Here is a 21,866-nt window from a genome sequence, read left to right as displayed (position 1 = left end):
GAAGCTATACAATTCTTTCTGAATACTGTTTTAACTGTGTTTAACTGTTACGTATCAAAAAATTTACCACCTTTTTCTAAATTATTTAATTTCCTTTATTACTGCTTTTTAAATCCATTAATTTATCAGTTTTTTCTTAGTTTGCAAACCATGAGAACTTTCGGTATCATTACAGTCTGGCCATAGAGCATAGATAGTTTCAAAGATATTAATACTTTGGAATTTAATGGTGTTTTCTTTATGGCATAGTGTATACTCTATTTCAGTAAATGTTCTATGACTTGAAAATGTTTGTTTTTTTATGGCTTTTCATTTATTAATGAATCTCACACCTACTTTCATTTCCTTCTTTGGTTTCACTACCCTGTAGCTCAGCCAGGTGGCTCCTACCCATGAACAGCGGCTGAGTGCCCGGTAGGCTGGCTCTCTGGGGAAGCTCTGACTGTTAGCAGCGCTGGATTCTGTGGCATAGACGCTTCTGCGCGGCCAAGGTCCAGCTGCCTCTTAACGCCCGCCTCTCAAAACTCCCGGACGTTACGAGCTGCTCGTGTCGGACGGCTCCGGAACGCCTCTCTTTCTCCTTGAGATATCCATGTTGTAATTGCTCTTTCCCCTTGGCTTCACTTAATTTTTTTTAGTAATAATACTTTTGATAAAATTAACTTGTTAACATCATATTTACTACATCAACCCTCCCCTTCTTGGTTTCTCTGCATTTTGTGCAATGCCACTGTGACTATTTACGGGTCCCTTTGGCTTTAGTTGTTTCTAAATTTTATTTTCTCTTTGCTCCAATTTCTTCTTCTCTTTCTTCTTTTTAAATTGTGTCTGTCCCTGTAAGCTGCTATAAGCCTTTTTTGGAATAAGAGGCATAAGGAAGGACATGATTTTGGGCCAATAAAGAAAAGTATAGCTTTCTAATTTTAAAAGGTTAAGTCTTTATTGTGCTGTTTCAGGCGTGTCACAGGCCTGCGCAGTTCAGGGGTGACCAGTGCTCATGAGATTCACGTCTAGAATGAGGGAGTCCCCATCTCTGCCTCTCAGTTGGGAGGTTTCCCTACACTCTCCCACACAGGAGTCCCCTTCCTCGGTTCTTCTGGCCAGAACCTGGGGCAGCTCCTGGCTCTCACTGAGGCCTGAGGCCGGAGGCCTGACTTCAGGGCAAAGCCATGAGAGGAAAAGAAAGACAACTGAAACCACAGGGGAGGTTGCCTCTCTATGTTCTGACTCCTTCAGAGTCCTTTAGTGATTGCCTTTCTCTACTCTCCAGTTTCTAGTTGTGATCAGCAGGCGAGGTAGGCTCTTCAACGATTATTTTAAACTTCAAAATAAATATCATGGTAGAGAGAACTCAAGGCTCTAGTAATTTTAGATCCACCCCCCAAGGGCATAGAGCTGTTTTTAGGGTACTTCGAATTTGTATTTTAACCTGAGATCCAGAAAGAAAAGCAGACAGATGCTCCCTGGGGAGCCTACGAGGGTTTCTCTTAATATCTCTCTCCACTGCTCACTTATTAGCAAACTGGCACTGAATGTCAAAGCTGTAAACCACCGTGGGAGTCACTCAGCACCTTCATTTGACAGGAGAGGAAATGAGGGCTCCCAGTGGGAAATAATGTGCCCTGTCCCTCAGGAAGCTAACGGCAAAGATAGGACCAGGACTGGCTTGTTTAACAGTCACTTAGGCATCTGGTACAGGGCCCTAAGTGGCAACTAATGTTGGTTAATTATTGCAGATTTCCAGGAGGAGGTGCTCTATGAAGCGTGAGGTAATGGAAAGCTCGATGTAGTGGCAGAGGAAGGGCACATGGTAAAACTGAATCCCAGATTTCAGCTTTTTTTTTTTTTTTATGTTTTTATTGATTTTTAGAGAGAGGAAGGGAGAGGGATAGAGAGAGAGAAACATCGATGAGAGAGAAACATCATTGATCGGCTGCCTCCTCCACGCTCTCCACTGGGGATCGAGCCCACAGCCCACAGCCCACAACCTGGGCATGTGCCCTGACCGGAATCCAACTAGTGACCTGTCAGTTCCTGGGTCAAAGCTCAACCACTGAGCCACACCAGCCAGGCCAGCTTTCAGCTTTTTAACTTGCTGTGACTTTGGTCAAGTGACTTACTCTTTCTAAGCCTCCATCTGTACTTAAACAGAAGTAGGAGTAGTACCTAGTGTGAACCCTGGACACCTACTAAGAAGGACTCCTGGTGGCTAACTGGGCTCAAATTTAAAGTAAGGAGAGGAACATCTGTAATACTTTCAACAATAAAGATTAATTTAAAAAAAAAAAGCAATGCCTAGCAGCCATTTCTGCACAGCTCCTCACACAAACTGCACTTCAGGGAGAGGCCTGCATTGAACTGCCCGCCTGCACTGTGTCTGCCCGCTGGCAGGCCTTATAAAGGAGCTCCTGGACTCCTATTTCAACCAAGAGGACTGAGGCTTCCCCCATCCAATTGGAGCTGCCCAGCTCCAACCGATCAGAGTGGCTCTATTCTGACTAATCAGGACAGTGTCTTTTGGACTATTCAAACTTTGAGGATTTGGAGTCCTCATTTTTTATGAAGATGGACCAATTAGGAACCAGGGGCTGGGACTTCTGTCCATATAGGCCAGCTCCCCTTTTCACTGAAGACTGAAGACTGTGTTTCCCCAGAGCATATTGGTGCAGAGTGGAGCAGAAAAGAAAAGACCAGACCAGAGTTGGGCTGAGCTGAGCTGGGCTGGGCTGGGCTGGGCTGCGCTGCCCACCTGGCCCCAAGGCAGCCTCACAGCTGTGCTGCATATCAGCTGAGCTGTTCCACAGCTGGGCTGTTTCACAGCTGTGCTGTACCATCATTGAGCTGTTTGCACTGAATAAAGTTTCCTTTTTCACCACATCCCAAATTGGGAATTCTTGTTAGCACTGAATTGGTGCCAATAGCCATCGACCATTGGTTGACACTATGCAGTTTTTTTTTGTTCGGATCCTAAGAGATGAAGTTCATGAGCATTTAGAGAATGCCTGGTTTAATAAATATAGCTTTTTTTTTTTTTTTAGTTATTATTCTTTGAAATTCACAAGTGCACCCTTTGAAATGCTTTAAAAAATGTTAACATTTATCATGTATTGACCTCTAGTGCAAATGAAAGCATTATAAAAGGCATTCTTTTACAGGCGAGTTTGCTGGTGCTCTTAGCGAACTTGCATGTCACTGTCTTAGCTGTCAGTCTTAGCCAGCGATTTTCAACTTTTTCATCTCATGGCACACAAACTAACTACTAAAATCCTGCTGCACACCAAAAAATATATTACATTTTCCTCCACCTGACAGAAAAAAAAAAAAAGGTATAATTTTTATTCATTCACACTGGACAGCCATTGTTGTGTTGGCTGTTGTCACTTTTTTAACTTGACAATTTGAGGGAGAAGGGGTCATGTCTTACACATTCTCATGGCTCACTGCTGTGCCGCCTCACACCGGTTGAAAATCGTGCCTTAAAGAGATGAGTCCCGACTCAACTTCCACCCTCATCCCTGGGGAGTCAGAATGAATTATTGTTTCTAGTATTTCAGAATCACTCAGTACATGATGATCTGTGATGCACACTCCCCACCCTCCTTCCCTGTTTTAGACTTTGGGGCGAAAGGATAAAAAGGGTATGCTGACACCTGGGAGGGAGGGGGAAGGCGCCCTCCCCTAAGCTTCACCTCTCTCAGCACCACGTCCCATTGACCATGCCGGGTCTGGCCTCAGAGAGTTTATTACAAAATAAGGAGGAATGTCTGAGGAAGATTCACTCGTCATAGAATTTGGGCAGCTCATTGCCCAAGATCACTCGATGGTCCACACCAGCAGCTGTAATAGTGACCAGGTAGATGACACCCCCACTCGAGCCGTCCCGGCTCATGGCCAGAGCGATAGCTGCAGAGGGTTCAAGTTGGAGAGAGAGAGGGAGAGAGAGAATCACTTACCTTCAAAAACCATTTCCTTCCCCTCCTGTCCATAAGCCTGCTACCACCTTCCAACCTCAAAGCCCATCTCCTAGAGGGGCATAGTTAGTGATGTGCTAATAAACCAACTTAAAAGTAGAAAACCTTTATATGGAACATCTCCTAATGTACATGGTCTCAATACTCCTGCCATGATTCATTTTAAGTTATAAATAGGAGCTTAACCAGCAGCTCCCAAATCCTTGAATATTTAACAGTTGGCGCTCAGGAGCTAGACCCGAACCAGCACCAGGCACCACTGGTTCTTACTGTAGCCACATTTCTTAGTTTTCTGTACTCAGAACAGTCCTGGTTTATGCCTTTTGTCCTGAAGTCCCATCTAGTTTAGCATTTGTCCTGCCCCCTTTCACTCTCAAAAATGTCCCAGTTTGGGCATTAAACTAAATGGTCACCCACGTAGTCCACTTTCTGTTCCCCCTCTTCACAACCTTCCCATGTTAAAAGCCCTCCCAGCACCTTTGCCCTTGGCTAATTACCCTCTGTGGTGAAGCGCCTGCACTCCTCGGGGGACATGCCCGGTTTATATGCTGCGTCCACATAACCGTAGATGTAGGTGCTGCCAGAGCCACCAATGGCAAAGGGCTGTCGAGTCAGCATTCCCCCCAGTGTTCCATACACCTGGGGGAGGCATCCTCAAGTCAGACTAGAGAAGCACCCATCCTCTACTTGCCACCCAGACAAGCAGGTGGTCTCCACGCTCTGCAGTGAAGCCCCGTATCCCCTGTCCCTGTTGTTGGAGACTGTCCTATGCTTTCAGGGGCAGTGTCTTTGGAACTCACTGCTGGAAGGACATAGGACCACTAACTCCACCTTGAGGGGACCAGGGAACACCAAGGGAGGGAGTGCATTGGGAGAGACTCACCTGGCCCCCTTCACGATGGTCCCAGCCGGCTACCATGAGATGTGCAGACAGTTCCTCCCGATATTTATAGCTAATATTTCTCACCACGTTTGCAGCAGCCAGAACGAGGGGAGGTTCTTCCAGTTCCATCCTGAAGGAAACGTTAGGAGGGAGGGGTCCATATAATCTCCTGAAGCTCTACCCTCCTTTGCCCTTACCATTATCCCTGCCAAGTGACGCTTGCAACCTGTAGCTCCAATAGGTCAAACTGCAGCTCCCCTCCCAAGTGCACAAGGAAGCCAAGTCTCACACCTCCCATGGGTAAGAAGATTTCAGTCGCAAGCAATCGTGCCCTCCTTTACTCTGTCCCTCCTGCCACTCCCCAGTGTTATAACTCTGGGCTGCAAGAGCCCTGCCTTTGTTGGTAAAAGCAGATAAGCCTTACTTCGGCCCAACGACCTTGGCTCCCCATAGGATACGTGGGCAACATCATTTTCTTCCTCGTTATTTATATTAGGATAGTGATTTGCAGTTTTCAAACTGCCTTCATTTGATTCTCAAAACAACCATCTGGTGAGGTAGGTAGGTGCTACTATCTCCGATTTACAGATGTGCAAACCAGCTTGGAGAGATTCAAGTGCTGGGTAAAAGCTAATAAAAGCAGGAGTCAAAACCAGGTTTTTTGTTTTCTACTGCAGTGCTCCTGGGACAGGGCACTGTATGGGGGTTCACTGGTTGTAGTGTGAGGACCCCAAAGCTTCCTACCCATGGAGCTCCAGCTGGTAGGCAGCCATGTCGGCCACGGCCTGGGCATCAGCAGCCGAACCAGAGAGGGCACAGTAGATGCGATGGTGTAAGGGGGACAGCTTGTCAAACACGCGGTTCACCACAGCCTCTCTGTGGGGAAGAAGTCAGCAGTCATCAGCACTAGAGTTGCAGGAGTTCTTGAGGTTAATCGTCCAGTGTTTCTCAAACTTATTTGACAAGAGAACAGCTATGGACTGCATGAAATTTAATGCTTGGATTAAAGCAGGAAGCAAAAATCATCTCAGCTAAATGAAACACTGCAAGTAATCCAAATTAGACTTATTTTCAGGTTTAGATTTTATAATAAAATTTAAAAAATACTAAGCTAAGAATGATGTTACTCTTATCAATTTTTCTTTGCTATTAACCATTTTGAAGAAGTTATGTGTTCTATGGGACATAAAGCAATATTGACCTGGTCCCATACATTCATTCTGCCTGTGAGGAAACTGGCCAGGAGGAGAAGACAAAATTAGTTTAATATGTGATAGATGAGAAAGGAGGATGCCTGCTTGACAGACCCGTCTTTTCTACCTCTAAATATAGATGGAAGGAGGCCTCTCAAATCTCTAGCCACACCCCCTTTTCAGACCCTGCTCCTTGCAGGGAAGGCAAGGAACACCCAGGCCCGGGTCCTCCATGAATTCAGAGACACAAGTGCCCACCCAATACCTAATTACAGTGACCTTTCTGAAAGCCAGCTCCATTTCTGCAAAGCTCCGGTTCACCAGAGCTTCACGAGTGGGTAAGAAAATTGCGTCTTGGGGGCCACTGGCTCCCTTCCAAAGCATATACCTCCACTGGTACTTACCCTGCGGACACCCTGGAATCAGAGCCCATCACAACGCCCCCATCAAACTCTACTGCCATGATGGTTGTCTGCAGAGAGAGGGGGAATGTCAGCACAGGAAGAGCCTCGACCCTCTCGCATCAGAGGAGAGGAAACATTCCCAGAGACGGGCGGGGGCTGGCTCAAGGTCACACAGAAATTCAGGCCAGCGCTGACTCCCAGAAGGGGAGTTTTCTCCATCTTTCATTTTTCTCTACTGTCTCTCCTGGCTGCAAGAGGATGCCACAGGTTGGCCATGGTACAACACGGGGGACTGCAGCGGAAGCCCAGCCTTCTGTGTGGAGCCCTTTTCACTTCGGGAGAGGAGGGAGATGAGGCTCTGAGAGGCAGGCGTTTGGCTCAGGGGGCCCTTCCAAGCACCAGCGAGACAGCCCCACAAGGGAACTGCAGGCTCCATCACATGTGCTCATGTGTGCAGGTGTGGTACAGACCTGACACAGCAAGTTACCCCGACCTTGGAAAACAAGCTCAGGTCTTTTTTGAGCCCAGAATCCTCCACCCGACACCTCCTTAATCAGAAGCGAGCTCTTTCACAGGGAAGCATTGAGGGGGGCCGTGGTCAGCAGGGCCACTCTCAAGGAAGGAGGAAAGCTGCAAGGAACACAAGACGGGTTAAAAGAGAGGTTTCATTTAAGGATTTCTGATCAAGAGGTAAGGAGATATCTTAGGAGTCAGGAGGAGAGATCTGTACCAAGCGAGGACTTGACTGGAGAGCTTGAGCTGACCTTTCCAGGTCAGGAAAAGAAATTAAGGAAGAGTGAAGAGCTTAAGGCTACACTTTTTCTACTTCTGTTGAGTTTGGAAAAGCCTTAAAGATCCCTGGTTCAAATGAGAAACTGAGTCATAGGGAAGGTGAGTGACTTCTCCGAGGTCACACAGCTATTAGCACACTGGAGACTAAAGTCCAGGTCTAACTGCCATCCTCTCTTCAGCTTCCACCTCCTGCCTTTTGCGGCTGGTGTGGCAGCGAGGGGAGATTTCCTAGCTTTAAGAGGTTTTACTGCTCTTTCTCACGGCCCTGGCCCCGGGGATGCGGCCTGAGCGCCTTTCTGCACACTGATTACCACGAATCAGGGCCAGAGGACGGCGGCAACCGCATCCTCAAGTTACTCCTCCGTAACAAAGTGCCCCCAGCCCAGAGGGGTGCAGTGGCCTGGGATCCGAAGCCGGCCAGTCTTGGGCTGCCTTACCCCCGGGGCAAAGTCCCCCAGCACGTGCGTGGGAGCGGGCAGGGACGGGGGCCGGCAGCCCGCGTCCTGGGCCAAGCTGGGGAGGGGCACGGCCGGGCACATGCGACCCGCTGTCAGTGCGTGCCATGGTTACCAGGTGCCAATTCCTGGAAAGTCTGAGTGATGAGAGCTGGCCCTCCTCAATCAGTGCACGTTCTCCTCTCCCAAATGCTGTCCTATTTCACCCAGGGCACCATTTCCTCAACTCTGCGCCCTTCCCAAACCCGTCCTTGATTTAACCAGCCCCCCTCTCTAGCCCAGAGTGAAAGCGAAAGCTCTTTAGAGCAGCTTCCCCTTGCGCTTCCAGCTAAGAGCCGAAGCACCCCCTTTTCCACCAGCCTCGCGGGCGCAGCCCCTTCACGGGCCCTAGACAGTCCCCTTCAGAATGGAAACGCTGTGTATCCACCGCGGGGACGGGCACTGGGCACACGCCACCTCCCCACTCTTGGTCTCCGCATTCACTTTGGTGCTTCCAGAGCCCCCCAAGGCGCTCCACCACCTCCCCCCTTCTGCTAACCCTCAAGCCCAGGCCCATTACCCCAGTGTGGACTTCTCCGGCCCGGGGCAAGTCCCCGGTGGGTGGTCCCGCTCGCAGCATCCCGGCGCCGCGCTCCCAGCTGCCGCCCGCGCCGAGTTCCGACTCGGGACCTCGCTGCGCGCAGCCTGCAGGCCCGCCCCTTCGCCGCGCCCGCCAGGGGGCGCCCGTGTCCTCCTTGCTGGCCTCGCGCCAGGCGCCAACCTGTGCGGGCCCGTTCTGCCCGGAGACAGGTGACCAAGAGCCCCGCCCCGAGGCGGGCCGCGGAGTCCCGACCAATGGATCCCAGCGGGAGGAGGCGCGGGAGGAGGAGGGCGGGGTGCGCGTGGCGGAGAAGGTGGAGCCTGGGGGCCGCTCCCCCGACCTCAGCTCTGGCTTCCACGCCTCTCCGCAGAAGGCCGGCCCGCGCAGGTTGGAGGTGGGCGGGCGGAGCGAGCCGCGGCGCTTTCGGTTCCTCTTTCCCTGAAACCGCTCGCTTCTGGGCAGCGCGGCCAGGCTCGGCTGGCCCGGGATTTTCCGGAGCCCCGCCCCGCCCGGCCCGGCCCCGCTCGGGCGCCGACGGGGACGCGCTCGGAGCTCCCGGCCCGGACAGCCAGAGGCCCAGGCCATGGCCGGCTCGGGGCCCCCCGCTCCCCGCGGGAGCCTCCGCCTCCCGTGCGCTTCCCCGGCGTGGCTGGGGCCGGCGCTGCTGCTGCTGGCCGACGGGGCGCTGCTGCGGCCGGCGCTGCCCCGGGTGGCGGCCCTGCTGGTGCCCGCCGCGCTGCCGCTGCTCCGGGTCTGGGTGGCGGGCCTGGGCCGCTGCGCCGGGCTCTGGCTGGGCGCCCGTGCGGTGCGCAGGGCGACGGCGGGCGCCAAGGGGGCAGGCGCCCGGGGAGGGCTGGCCGCGCTGGAGCCGCTGGCGGCGGCGCTGGGCTTGGCCCTGCCGGGACTCGCCCTGTTCCGGGAGCTGCGCTCGGGGGGCCGCCCCCGGGACGCTGACAGCACCGGGCTGCTGCGCTGGGGCAGCCGCCCCGACGCCTTCGCGCTCAGCTACGCGGCGGCCCTGGCCGCGGCCGCCCTGTGGCACAAGCTCCGCGGCCTTTGGGTGCGGGGAGGCGGCGGGGGCTCCGCGGACGCGGTCCGTCGGCTCCTGGGCTGCCTGGGCTCGGAGATCCGCCGCCTCCCGCTCATTCTGGTCCTGCTGGTCCTCTCCTGTCTCGGTGAGTGGTCGGGGTCCGAACGGACGCCGGGGACGGGGCAGAGGTCAAGAGGCGTGGTCAGTGAGACGGGCTAGCGGGTCAGGGCAGGCCGCCCAGCCCCGGCCTGAAGGGGACCGCCCGCGGGCTGGGTGGGCGTCGGGACTCCAGGCCCCCCCCCCCCCCCGGGCATCTTACTCCGTGCCCTCTGGGCCTCCCTCCCAGGGCAGCGCCTCGGGGTCTGGCGGGGCCCCCGGGCTGGATTCCAGGGCGGCCCGTCAGCTGCGGGGCTGTGCTGTCCCTGCGCTGCCCTCCAGGGGGGCGGGGGGGGGCGGGGAGGGCTGGGGGACGGCTGCCCCGCTTACACGCGGGATCTGTGACCCACACCTCGCTCCCTCCCCAGGGGAGATGGCCATTCCATTCTTCACGGGCCGCCTCACTGACTGGATTCTACAAGATGGGACGGCCACTGCCTTCACGGCGAACATAACCCTCATGTCCATTCTCACCATAGCCAGGTCTGGGGGCCCAAGCCGGGAGGCTGAGAATCGGGGACCCTGAAAAAGAGGGAGCTGGAAGTTGGGGCTGCCACCCAAAGTGCACTTGTGCGGGGACCTGGCCTCTGTTCCCTGAACCCCCCTGCCTCTCTCTAGTGCAGTGCTGGAGTTCCTGGGCGATGGGGTCTACAACAGCACCATGGGCCGCGTGCACAGCCGCCTGCAGGGCGAGGTGTTTCGGGCTGTCCTGCGCCAGGAAACAGAGTTTTTCCAACAGAACCAAACAGGTTTCCCATGAAACCCCTTCACCATACATCCACATGCTAGTTATAACCCCATATGTCCCCTTTACTTATAACCTTGGTCTCTCTCACATAGACATTGTCATTTCTTATCCTGGTGTACCTCCAGAGCAAAATATTGAACTCTTTACCTTAAGGAAAACCCAGTTTTCCACCCAAGGCTTTTACATAAATTTATCCCTCTATGAGTATTTAGATAGAATTGCAAACCTGGAAATTTTGAGCTCACAGTGTCCAAGTGCCTCGTTTTACAGAGAAGGAAACTGAGGCCTAGACCCTAAATGCTGAAACCTGCATGGTCACAAATGGATAGTGATGAACTGGGAGACAGAACCCATCTCTTGATTTCAAATCCAGTGCTTGGTAGAAATCTAATGGGGGTGCAGAAAACCCAAATCCTTAGCATTAAGGAGAAATAGTCTTTCCCCCTAGTAACAGCAGGAGGCTTAATAAGTGGAAAGGAAGAATGAACCACAGAGACCATGGAGTCTTGCTCAGTTCACATGCTAGAAGTCATGACCACCACAGTCTCCTGGGCCCCTTTCTAGCAGAACCCTCCGTTTCTCTCCAGCTCTGTTACATGACCAGCTTAAGCTGTCCCTGCCTATGTGTGTAGAATGGGGTATACAAGTCCTTTAAGGAACAGAAATCTGCCAGAGAAGTGGGAATTTACATGGGTGTGAGTTTCTTTATAGTTAAATGAAAGCTTTTGGCCAGACTTTTCTGCTCTAACACACACTCCCTGCCTTCAGATCCCAGAACTTCCCTATATCTCTCACCTTATTTTCCCCAGCATCCTTAGAACACCATGTTGACACCCCTCCCTCTGGCACCCTGGCCCACTGCTAGTCCCTCCTATCCCTCTGACACTCTCATTCACTCCACTTTCTCTTCCCAACCTCTGGCAGGTGCCATCACATCTCGGGTAACAGAGGACACGTCCACCCTGAGTGAGTCTCTGAGTGAGAAGCTGAGCCTGTTGCTGTGGTACCTGGTGCGGGGGCTGTGTCTCTTGGGGCTCATGCTCTGGGGGTCACTGTCCCTCACCCTGGTCACTCTGGTCGCCCTGCCTCTGCTTTTCCTTCTGCCTAAGAAGCTTGGAAAACGGTACCAGGTATGTCCAGGGAGTTGCCTCACCCTACACAGACCCTCATCTCCCACTTTGGTGGACTCAGTTTCTCAGCGATTCTCCATCTTCATGGACTTCCTGTCCCTATAGTCCATGTTCTCAGACTCTGTGGGAGTGTTGATCTTCCTTTCTCTGTGCCTTCTCTTCTAACTCCCGCCCGCAATCTGTCTTTAAGAACACGGCCACCATCTCAAGAGCATGACCCCTACCACCCTCCTGAGCCATTTTCTCCTCTGATCTCTTTGGCATCCAGGGCATAGAGCTGTGTCCTCTTCTGTCCTGTCTGTCTGTCCCTTCTCACCTTTCATCTCCAACCTGGTAACTCAGGTACTAGTGTCTCTATGGTTTGCCAACCTTGTGTGACATCTCTTGTCTGTGTCTCCGCAGGCGCTAGCAGCACAGGTGCAGGAATCTCTGGCGAAGTCCAGCCAGGTGGCCATTGAGGCTTTGTCAGCCATTTCTACAGTCCGGAGCTTTGCCAATGAGGAGGGCGAGGCCCAGAAGTTTAGGCAAAAACAGCAGGAAATGAAGACACTCAACCAGAAAGAGGCCCTGGCCTATGCAGTCAACCTCTGGACCACCAGTGTGAGCACCTGGAGATGAATGCCCATTCCCTTGTCCCCGAGATGCCTTGGCTCTACTCCCTTTCCCTTGACCCTGCTCCACAGTCCTCCACTGGGCAACGGTTGGTTCATCCTAGCAATCTGAGGCTCAGTCACCCCACTCCGTGCTCCTGACCCACTCCCTCTTTTTAGGCTAGATGGCTTCCTTTCACTGTGATACACAAAACATACCTAACCCCCCTTTTAGGAAGATGCCACGTCTTCCAGCCCTAGGACCTTCCTTTGCTTTACAGGGGGTGCTCAGGGAGCCATACATTCCTGTGCCTAGGCCCACCTCATGTGTGGATGTGCTAGTGAGAACCACGAGAGTAGCAGAAGCCAAGGTGGGGGGGCATCTGTGATGCAATTGAAGACAACTAGCCCAGCAATGACAAGTTCCTGGCTTGGTGATGTCATTTACTAGCTCTGTGACCATGGCCTGGTAACTTACCTTCTCTGAGACGGTTTCCCCATTTTAAAAAATGAGAGTGATATAACCTTGTTCATAGGGCTCTTGATATGAATGTTAGATTATGTTACATTCATGAAAGCCTTTTGTAAAGAGCAAAATGCTCCCCAGACAAGGTGATAATGGTGATGGTGATGACTTCTAGCATGAACTGAGTGAGACTCCATGGTCTCTGTGGTTCCTCCTTCCTTTCCACTTATTGAGCCTCCTGCTGTGACTAGGGGGAAGGGGACTTTCTTTCTCCTTAATGCTGAGGATTCTGGTTCTTTGCACCCTGTTAGATTTCTACAGCAATCCCTTTTCTCTGTGGTCTCCCCACAGATCTCAGGGATGCTGCTGAAGGTGGGAATCCTATATATCGGTGGGCAGCTGGTAACAAGTGGGGCTGTGAGCAGTGGGAACCTCGTCACATTTGTCCTCTACCAGATCCAGTTCACCGCAGCGGTTGAGGTGAGGTCCTTCCAGTTTCACTCCCAGTACCCCTCCTTCCCCATGCCCTCACCATCCATGTCGCTTTCCTTCCATTCTTTACCCATCTCACATCTCACATCACACAACCCTGGAAGCAGACTAGGAGCCCCCCCCCCCCATTCATATCTCCCTTCCAGGTACTGCTCTCCACCTACCCCAATGTGCAGAAGGCTGTGGGCTCCTCAGAGAAAATATTTGAGTATCTGGACCGGATCCCTTGCTGCCCAGCCAGTGGTGTGTTGACTCCTTCGAACTTGGAGGGCCTTGTTCAGTTCCAAGACGTCTCCTTCGCCTACCCCAACCGCCCAGATGTCCCAGTGCTGCAGGTACAACCTCCCAGTCCTTGCATTCCACCACCATACTCTCAACTCTTCCATCCTAAATTGTCTTCCTCACTTCAGCCTGCTTAACACCAGGTAGAGATAGAGCCTTCCTAACCCCTCAAAGGCAAAAGTGAGCACCATCTGTTCCATAAAACTGCCCCAAACTGAAGAACCAGTTTGGATTTCCAAGAAGAATGGGAGAGGAGGCTCTCAGGGAGGAATCCCTCACATCCCAAGGAATTGCTAAGGAAATCTGTGCCCCCGCCTCCCAGCTTTCCTCTTTCTTTCCCTTTGTGCTTTTGAAGGTGATTTTTTTCTGTTTTCTCATGGTATCTGATACCAAGTATGTAGCATAGAGGTGCCGAGTCTTTCTTTCTGTCTTTGCCTCACCTTCCATTTCTACTCCTCTGGGAGTTATCACCCCCAAGGAGCAGAGGTCTCTGCATGTGGGAGGGGAGGCGTGACTATATCTCCCCATTTTTCTCGTTTCTTCCCTGGGGTAAGACATCGTGCTATGTAATGAGACAGTGACAGCCTCAGGGTTAGTGGCCTCAGTTGGCCTCTTACCGTGTGATTGATGCTCTGGCCTCCAGGGGCTGACGTTCACCCTGCGGCCCGGCGAGGTGACGGCGGTGGTGGGGCCCAACGGGTCCGGGAAGAGCACGGTGGCGGCCCTGCTGCAGAATCTGTACCAGCCCACAGCAGGGAAGCTGCTGCTGGATGGGGAGCCCCTTCCCCAGTATGAGCACCGCTACCTGCACCGGCAGGTGAGCAAGAAGGTGGTCGGTGGAGGGTGCGGAGCACCAAGTAAGAAGAATATTCTCACTGAGCACTCACTGAACATGCTGAAGAAGGGTTAGGGAATGATGGGAGACCCTGGGTAGAGACGGGGAATGGCCAGGAGAGAGGGTGTGTAACTTTGTGATACGATATCTTGAATAGTTTGAGTCTTTAATCTTTGTATAACCATCCGGTATTTCTTGTTCCATGACTCTCTGTCATGTTTTGTCCCAGATAGCTGCAGTGGGACAAGAGCCACAGCTGTTTGGAAGAAGTTTCCGAGAAAATATTGCCTATGGCCTGATCCAGAAGCCAACTCTGGAGGAGATCACAGCTGCTGCAGTGGAGTCTGGAGCCCATAGTTTCATCTCTGAACTCCCGCAGGGCTATGACACAGGTGCTCTGTCCATTCATGTCACCACCCGGACAGCCGTGCCTTCCTGGAACCCCAGTAGTCTTGCCTCTGCTCATCAGTTCCTCTCGCCCCACTGACGTCAGTTTGAAGTTTTAAGATCTTGTTCCTCTGGCTCCTTCATCCTCACATCTTCAGAACTCCTCCACCTTTCCAGAACCTCTCCTGTCCGGCTGCACCCACTATTCCTTGTTCCATGAGTCTTTGTCATATTTTGTCCTGGGTGACTGCAGTCCCTGGTGTGTGCATGTGTGCCTGTGTGCTCGTGGGTCCACATGTGGTTACCCAGCTGTCACCTTGTCTCTGCAGAGGTAGGTGAAGCTGGGAGCCAGCTATCAGGGGGTCAGCGACAGGCAGTGGCCTTGGCTCGAGCGCTGATCCGGAAACCACGTGTACTCATCCTGGACGATGCTACCAGTGCCCTGGATGCAAACAGCCAGTTACGGGTGAGACAGTCTTCTTAATGCCTGTGTCCCACCCATCTTCCCTCCCTCCCTCATCCTATGTTAGTTATACTAGCCCTGTAATTACCCAAACTGGTCCTTGCAATTCTCAGCTCCTGTTAGCTTCTCCTCAAGATGCCTAGAAACACTTACAAGAGTACTGACATTCTCCGAATCTCTGAAGCCAGACATAAGGAAAAGACCACCCTAATACCAATATTAATATTAATTGAACTTATACTATTGCCAGGCATGCGACTAGACCCATTGCAGGTACCGTCTCCTAATCATCGTGAGTGCTAGGGAGCTGGCCGCTGCTGTCCTCTTTCTGTGGATGAAGTGGAGGCTGAGAGGTCGAATAACCTGCTCGGTGTCATTCATCTGTTGAGTAGCAGAGCCTGGGCCCAAATTCAAGTCTGCCTGACCTGACTTGAACGCTCATGTCTTTACCCCTAAGTTGTACTTCTTTAAAACAGAATATAAAGCATTCTTTATATTTCAGTCCTTAGGTAGAGAGACTATTTGATATCCTTTGCTTTTTTCTTACTGGTTTCACCTTAGAACTCTGACTTTCATTCCACTGTTGCTCCCTCATGTAAACAGTCCTGAACAAATCAAAGGTTTCAGAGAGAAGCAACACATGGCCACGATCCTGGCAAGGCCTATGGGCTCTGGCAACACAGATGCCTCTCTGGGCTGGGCGCGGTCCCCAGCTCTGACAGTCTGTCTGTCCTCAGGTGGAGCGTCTCCTGTATGAGAGCCCCGGGCGCTGCTCTCGGTCTGTGCTGCTCATCACCCAGTGTCTCGGCTCCGTGGAGCAGGCTGACCACATCCTCTTTCTGGAAGGAGGCACCATCTCTGAGGCGGGGACCCACCAGCAGCTCATGGAGAACAGGGGACGCTACTGGGCCATGGTGCAGGCGCCTGATGGGCTGGGTGCCCCAGAATGAGACTTCTCATCGCCCTCCCTTCTCTCTTCTCTTTGGTGGAGAATTTGGGAACAAAGGTCTTACTGGAGCTGCAGAGTAGTCAGGACTGACATCCTCAAGTGTAACCCCCTAGGTGATACTTGAAATTCTGCCATGTACATTACCCCCTCTCCAAGCTCCTCTTGAAAAATGCAGGTTTCCTGGAAGAAAACCTGGTTTACAACTGGTGTAACTGGGTTTATAGCCAGGGTCTCTGTGCATTGCACTCTAAAAATGAGAAATATTTAGAATATAAAGAAAGGAAAGATCAGCTACTTTCCAATCGGAGCAAAGGCGTTTATAGGCATAAATGCCCTGTGTGGATTCTTGATATTTATAATAAAATCAGTGTTGTGTACTATGGTTTCTCGCGTTTTCGGCGCACCAAATGGCTCGCTGACTTTTCAGTGCAGTTTTCAGGAGCCCGGTGTCCTCTCTCCTTTAGCATCCCCGTGTTTCACAGCCCTAGGTGCGCCTTCTTTCCCCTAAAGTGTCCTATTCCCTTTGGTTGCACCGCCACCTCCCCGTTCCCCGCTCCCCCCCATGTCCTCCCCCAAGGATGGGCCAGCCTGGGCTACGAGGGCTCCTAGGCGCTGGCTGCTCTGCCGGAGGGCGAGCGCCTGCGGGAAGCGCAGGGGCTCGAGCGAGGCGCTCAGACTTCCCCTCCTCGCGGCCAGGCCAGGCCCTTTCCCGTGGGCCCGCCTGGGAACTCCGCGTGGCGGGGGCGGCTGGTGGCTGCCTTCCAATCAGAGAGGGCCGTGGCTTGTGACGCCGCAGTTGCTGGGCGTGTTAGGCCGACACAGGTTGCAAACGGGCGGGGTTAGAGCGGAGCTCGGCGCGGCTCAGTCCGCGAGAAGCAGGCCGGCGGGCGCGGGCGGGCAGGGCAGTTCCTGTGGGTGGCTGCGGGCTGGGCGACCGTTGCACCCCGGGAGGCCCTACGAAGGCCCACGTGGGCAGATCCCGAGACTTCGCCCTCTCCTTGGTGCCCCCGCCCCCACACGCTGCGGGTATATTCTGTTGCCCCCAAACCTGTCCTCAGGACTCAGTGCCCCACCTACTCCGACACCCCTCACTTCTACGAAATGATGCTCCTGTGCACGCCCCTCCCCTCCCCCGACGTGAAGCTGCCCCCAGGCCCTTGCGGACTCCCAGCTTTCGGGTCGAGGCTGCGCCTTTAGAGATGCGACCCCGCCCCGCCCCGCGACCGGTCCAGAGGACGCCCCGGCCTGGCGGCGTCTCCCCGTAATCTCATCGCCAAGGGGGCTTTCGGGGGCGCCCATCTCTTTCTCCCTTCCTTCTGACAGCCTGCCGCCCGCCGTTTCCCCAGCTCCCTGACGGTGGGCGGGGAAGCCTGTCCGGACGGGATGCACCGGGTGCCCAGACACGCGCTGGCTTCTCGGAACAGGCAGGGGGATGTGGAAAATATCCCGGGTCCCTCCCCTTGAGGCTGCGGGCTTTCGCTTTCGCTTCCTTCTGCGAGAGCGGGCAGGTCTCGGGGCGCCGGGCGATCATGGCGCTGCTGGAGGTGTGCGGAGCCCCCCGAGGGCGCACCGGGGACTGGGCTTTCCCCCGCTCGGGAGGCCGGCATTGCTCGGACCCGGGACACTACAGTTTCTCCACGCGATCTCCGGAGCTCGCCCTCCCCCGGGGGGTGCAGGTTGGCGCTGGAAGAGAACGGGGAGGCGGGGGGAGGGCGCGGGGAACGGAGGGTCCCCGGAGCGGGCCGCAGGCGGGGAAGCGCGGAGGGGCCGTCCCGAGTGGTGCGGAGCCCCGCCCGGGGACCGAGCCGGGAGGAGGCGTCGCGGCTCACAGCCTGGGGGCTCGGAAGCGCAGGGTAGGACGGAGTGGGAGCGGGGTGGGGGCGCCCCTCGGGAGGCGGAGCGCGTTCCCGCCCGCCGTCCCGCACCCGCGGGCCGGAGCCCTTCCCGCGGCGGCACCGGGCGCGGCGGCTGCGCAGGGTCTTGGGGGACCTATAAAGGAGGGCGGTTAGCCCCCCCCCCCGCCCCGTGTGTCTTGGATCAAATCACTTAGACTAGATTTTGGGCCTCTTTTGTAAAATGCGGATACGAGTGATACACGTGTTTTGTGAGGGTTAAATGACCTGTTACTGAGACAACGTGGAAGTCACCCTTGACGCTGCGGGTTGCGGGGGCACCTGTTTCCTTTCCGTGCGCCGGGAAGCGGGAAGGGCTGGCGTCGCGGGCCTGCGCTTCCCGCCGGAGCCTCGGCGCGTCCTCGCCAGGCCAGGGGCTCTCCACGGGCTCCGCCAGCCCCGCCCGGAGGCCTCACTCCCCTCTCTGCCCTTCCCCCGGACCAGCCCCCCGAGTTCCTCCAGGCCCTGGGTGGCAGCGGAGAGAGGCGCGTTCAGATTGAGCTGGCTCATGGCACGACCACGCTGGCCTTCAAGTTCCAGCACGGGGTGATCGTGGCCGTGGACTCTCGGGCCTCGGCTGGCAGTTACATCGGTGAGTCCTGTTCCTGCAGCCAGCTCGGGGAGCTGCGCCCTCCTCCCAGCGGGACCCCAGCCTCTGCACAGAGCCCCAGCTGACGCTGACCTAGGACGCTGGGGAGAGCTGGGGAGGGAGGGCCATTCCTCTTCTCTCAAGACGCCATGTTCTTCCAGCCACCTTAAAGGTGAACAAGGTGATCGAGATCAACCCCTACCTGCTTGGCACCATGTCTGGCTGTGCGGCCGACTGTCAGTACTGGGAGCGCCTGCTGGCCAAGGAGTGCAGGTGGGCCCGGCCTCTCATCTCCCCTCTAAGGACGCCGGTCAGTTCTGGGTCCCGGGTTCTCCAGATCACTGCTCCTTACCCTCCCCCCTGAACTAATGCAGCATCCTGGTGCTAAAGGAGTATTTCACAAAATAGCCTTTTGGTGATGACCTTCCCCCAAATCTCAGTTCTGTTCCTGTCAATAAGCCAGATAATTTGTCAATTACTTAAGCACTGATACCATCAATCCTGGTGGGATAGTACCATTGTTGCTGTTTTAAAAAGGTGGCTTAATACTTTAAATTTCAAACCTCTCCCTGATCCTTAGGTCCTACAAAACCATTCCCTTCAAATGCTCATCTCTTTAATCACTTCCTGCCCATCCCCTGCTCCCTGGGCCCCTCAGAGAGCTAGCCGGCTGCCGCCTCTAAGCTCTCCCCCACCGCCTGTCCTCACCCAGACTGTACCACCTGCGGAATGGGGAGCGGATCTCGGTGTCAGCAGCCTCCAAACTGCTCTCCAACATGATGTGCCAGTACCGGGGCATGGGCCTCTCCATGGGCAGCATGATCTGCGGCTGGGACAAGAAGGTGGGCGCTCCTTCTCTCTGTTCCCCCACTGCTGCCGAGAGATCAGTTCCCCACTGCACACTTCCACTCCCCCCCTTACAAGACACGCGGGCAGTTCCTTCATACCCGCGGTCATTTCTGGGTCCAGATGTGGACCATTGTTTCATAAGCTTGTCCTTTTTTTAAGAGAGAGAGAGGAAGGGAGAAAGATAGAGAGATAGAAACATCAATGAGAGAGAAACACCAGCAATTGGCAGCCTCCTGCATGTGCCCCGACTGGGAATCGAGCCTCAGTCTCCTGGGTCCTAGGCCGACGTTCCGCGGCTGAGCCAGGCCCAGTCAGGAAAAAGAGCTGATTGCACGTTTGTTCCTCCCCTCTCTAAAGCTCTATGATTGTTACTAAAGTAACAGTCTCAGATATCCCAAGCTCAGATATTCGTGTGGTAAATTCTTATTCTTTTGTCCAATTTTTATGGGTCACACAAAACTGTGTGTGACCAAGGACTGCCTCTCCATTCTAACCTGGACCCTGCTTGCGTCCATTAGGGTCCTGGACTCTACTATGTGGATGAGAACGGGACTCGGCTCTCAGGAAGTATGTTCTCCACCGGTAGTGGGCGAAGCTTTGCCTATGGGATCATGGACAGTGGCTACCGGCCCAGTCTCAGCGTTGAAGAGGCCTATGACCTGGGCCGCAGGGCTATTGTTCACGCCACCCACCGAGACAGCTATTCTGGAGGCTTCGTCAATAGTAAGAGACCAGCACTCCCACTCGGCAGCCCTGGGCCCGGAAGGGGGATTTGGCGTTGGGGCACTGGGGGAGGCACAGCGGCAGGGAGGAGGTTTTCAGAGGCAGCAGAGGGGTGCTGACGTCCCAGTAGCGGGCTGTGCTGTGTGCTGTCACGGCCTTCAACAGAATCTCGTTAATGGGACTTGCCGAAGTGAAGGGGGCTCCATGTTCTTTCTCATTTGCCCACAGTGTACCACATGAAGGAAGACGGTTGGGTGAAAGTGGAAAGTACGGACGTCAGTGACCTGATGCACCAGTACCGGGAGGGCACTCAGTAACTGTGGCCGCAGCTGGGCAGGCTCCTCCGGGAAAGCCCGCCGCTCAGGGACCTGAGCCAGCTTACCCAGCAGGAGAAAGGGGGCTCACTCTGAGCCCAGAGATAGGGAACCGGCGGCCAGCGGGGTTGGGGCAGACTTTATTCTTTGTATGTTCTCCATTTCAGGGACCATTCCCCCCACCTCAGCCATCCGGGTACAATAAAGGAAACGGTTATAAAGCCTCTGCTTTGTGGCTGAGCGGGCTTGGGGCTGTGGGGACTGGGGGAGGGGAGACAGGAAATAAAGAAGAGCTTTTCCTGAGAAGACAGATCAAATGCCCACCTAAGAAACAGCCTCACCAAATATTTCTCCTGGATGTTCTTTCTGAAACCGGACACAAGGGGTCCAAGGCTGCCTGTCACTACTTGAGCCAAATTAAGCAGAGACAGGGTTGAATCGTCTGTGAGCGTTTATTCCAATAACGCCGGCAGTATGGGAGACAGCCGGCCAGCCTGGAAACTCTGCTCTGACTCCCTCGCCGGCTGGCTGCTTACACGCCAGTGAGGGAGAGGATGACTCCGCAGCTGCAGCTGCAAGTGTGACAGAGAAGGGGAGGGGCAGGGCTGCAGTCGGGCCTTCAGGAGCTCGAAGTCCGGTAACCAGGCGGCTAATCCTCGGTGATGTTACAAACGGCTCAGCCCGTTCCTGGGCCGGAGAATGGTCACCATTCCTGAGGCCGACTCCCAGAGGGGGTCAGGGTCCGGGCACAGCAGCCACATCAAAGCGTGTCCTGTCCTTGGTCTGTTCTCAAAATGTATTTCTTTTCTAAGTGGTGGGCCCACCGAGGCATCTTATCTTTTTATAGCCTGGTTTCAGCCTCCAGTTTCCCAGGGCCTGTGAAAAACCTCTTATCTACAGTTAGTAAGATGAATACTTATTAAACATCTGTGGCTCTATTCTTGCTACGTGTCCTTCCCCCTATCACTTCCACACACATCTCTCCAGGACCTCGGGAAGCCTGATTTTTGTTACCTGTGGATACATATTTGCAATTTAATTTAGGTTAGGGCACCTAGAGCAACTGAGTTTGAACTTACAGTGTTAGATGGAAAAGCTTCCACCTTGAATGCATGTGGTAACTGTAAACATGGTACCGCCGACCTGAAATTGGGTATTGGAGACGCCGGGTATTGAATGTGAAGACGGACGTTAGGGGCTCAGTTTCATGATGTGTAAGGCTCCATTGCAGGATGACAGGGCCATGACTGAAGAGAAAGAGACAGGAAGACGCCTCAAGTGGGGGCTATGAGGGAAAAGTAAGGAGGTCAGGAAAACGAGAAGACATATTGAAGTCTTCTGGCTCATGCTGGAAGTGCAGGAAAGAATATGGACAGTGCCACCACTCAAAGGACATCGCTGAAGGAAAAACTTGAAAGCAGGACGCAGCTGAGCATGAAGCTTTCTTCATTAGGGCAAGATGCTTAAAATCCCAGAACGCACGGGGTTGGAGAAATTTTAGTAATCCTCCACTTTATTTTATTTTATTTTATTTTTTAAAATATATCTTTATTGATTTCAGAGAGAGGAAAGGAGAGGGAGAGAGAGAGATAGAAACATCAGTGATGAGAAAGTCATTGATCCGCTGCGGCCCGCAACCCAGGCATGTGCCCTGACAGGGAATCGAACCCCGATCGCCTGGATCCTAGGTCGA

The 21,866-nt window shown here is 54.0% G+C and overlaps 3 protein-coding genes across 4 annotated transcripts; 2 read left to right on the top strand and 1 right to left on the bottom strand.

The window, feature by feature from the left end:
- Positions 1–3,726: 3,726 nt before the first annotated feature.
- PSMB9 (proteasome 20S subunit beta 9) lies at positions 3,727–8,501 on the bottom strand. 2 transcript variants are annotated; one of them, XM_081139544.1, is made up of 6 exons: positions 8,258–8,501; positions 6,452–6,519; positions 5,599–5,730; positions 4,855–4,984; positions 4,469–4,610; positions 3,727–3,903 (listed from the first exon to the last, which is right to left on the bottom strand). In XM_081139544.1, exons 1-6 carry the CDS (start codon positions 8,315–8,317, stop codon positions 3,776–3,778), a joined length of 660 nt encoding a protein of 219 aa, XP_080995670.1. In that variant the 5' UTR covers positions 8,318–8,501; the 3' UTR covers positions 3,727–3,775. The 2 variants fall into 2 exon arrangements, with proteins under 2 accessions (XP_080995670.1, XP_080995671.1); XM_081139545.1 differs by having other exon boundaries at positions 4,469–4,574.
- Positions 8,502–8,644: 143 nt separating this feature from the next.
- Positions 8,645–16,183, top strand: TAP1 (transporter 1, ATP binding cassette subfamily B member). The gene is made up of 11 exons (XM_081139543.1): positions 8,645–9,453; positions 9,833–9,947; positions 10,083–10,213; positions 11,137–11,342; positions 11,745–11,942; positions 12,750–12,878; positions 13,037–13,225; positions 13,816–13,989; positions 14,237–14,399; positions 14,724–14,860; positions 15,595–16,183. Exons 1-11 carry the CDS (start codon positions 8,862–8,864, stop codon positions 15,805–15,807), a joined length of 2,247 nt encoding a protein of 748 aa, XP_080995669.1. The 5' UTR covers positions 8,645–8,861; the 3' UTR covers positions 15,808–16,183.
- Positions 16,184–16,662: 479 nt separating this feature from the next.
- PSMB8 (proteasome 20S subunit beta 8) lies at positions 16,663–20,397 on the top strand. The gene is made up of 6 exons (XM_081140646.1): positions 16,663–17,482; positions 18,143–18,290; positions 18,449–18,560; positions 19,000–19,129; positions 19,655–19,859; positions 20,088–20,397. The coding sequence occupies exons 1-6, from the start codon at positions 17,336–17,338 to the stop codon at positions 20,174–20,176; spliced, it is 831 nt and encodes a 276-aa protein (XP_080996772.1). The 5' UTR covers positions 16,663–17,335; the 3' UTR covers positions 20,177–20,397.
- Positions 20,398–21,866: the final 1,469 nt, after the last annotated feature.

This window comes from Miniopterus schreibersii (genome assembly GCF_964146895.1).
Source record: "Miniopterus schreibersii genome assembly, chromosome: 6".
Lineage (NCBI taxonomy): Eukaryota > Metazoa > Chordata > Mammalia > Chiroptera > Miniopteridae > Miniopterus > Miniopterus schreibersii.
Note: the sequence above shows the minus strand (reverse complement) of the source record. Positions and strands in the feature narration are given on the sequence as shown.

What these genes read in the sequence shown, in the direction of transcription:
- PSMB9 (XM_081139544.1), bottom strand. Translation starts at nt 8,317, where the DNA reads ATGCTGCGAGCGGGACCACCCACCGGGGACTTGCCCCGGGCCGGAGAA. An exon ending in TACCAGCTGGAGCTCCATGG is followed by an intron (nt 4,985 to 5,598) that starts GTAGGAAGCTTT and finishes CGTTTCCTTCAG; the next exon opens with GATGGAACTGGAAGAACCTC. An exon ending in CAGGCGCTTCACCACAGAGG is followed by an intron (nt 3,904 to 4,468) that starts GTAATTAGCCAA and finishes AACCCTCTGCAG; the next exon opens with CTATCGCTCTGGCCATGAGC.
- TAP1 (XM_081139543.1), top strand. Translation starts at nt 8,862, where the DNA reads ATGGCCGGCTCGGGGCCCCCCGCTCCCCGCGGGAGCCTCCGCCTCCCG. An exon ending in AGCTTGGAAAACGGTACCAG is followed by an intron (nt 11,343 to 11,744) that starts GTATGTCCAGGG and finishes GTGTCTCCGCAG; the next exon opens with GCGCTAGCAGCACAGGTGCA. An exon ending in CCCGCAGGGCTATGACACAG is followed by an intron (nt 14,400 to 14,723) that starts GTGCTCTGTCCA and finishes TTGTCTCTGCAG; the next exon opens with AGGTAGGTGAAGCTGGGAGC.
- PSMB8 (XM_081140646.1), top strand. Translation starts at nt 17,336, where the DNA reads ATGGCGCTGCTGGAGGTGTGCGGAGCCCCCCGAGGGCGCACCGGGGAC. An exon ending in CCCTCCCCCGGGGGGTGCAG is followed by an intron (nt 17,483 to 18,142) that starts GTTGGCGCTGGA and finishes CCCCCGGACCAG; the next exon opens with CCCCCCGAGTTCCTCCAGGC. An exon ending in CTCGGCTGGCAGTTACATCG is followed by an intron (nt 18,291 to 18,448) that starts GTGAGTCCTGTT and finishes ATGTTCTTCCAG; the next exon opens with CCACCTTAAAGGTGAACAAG.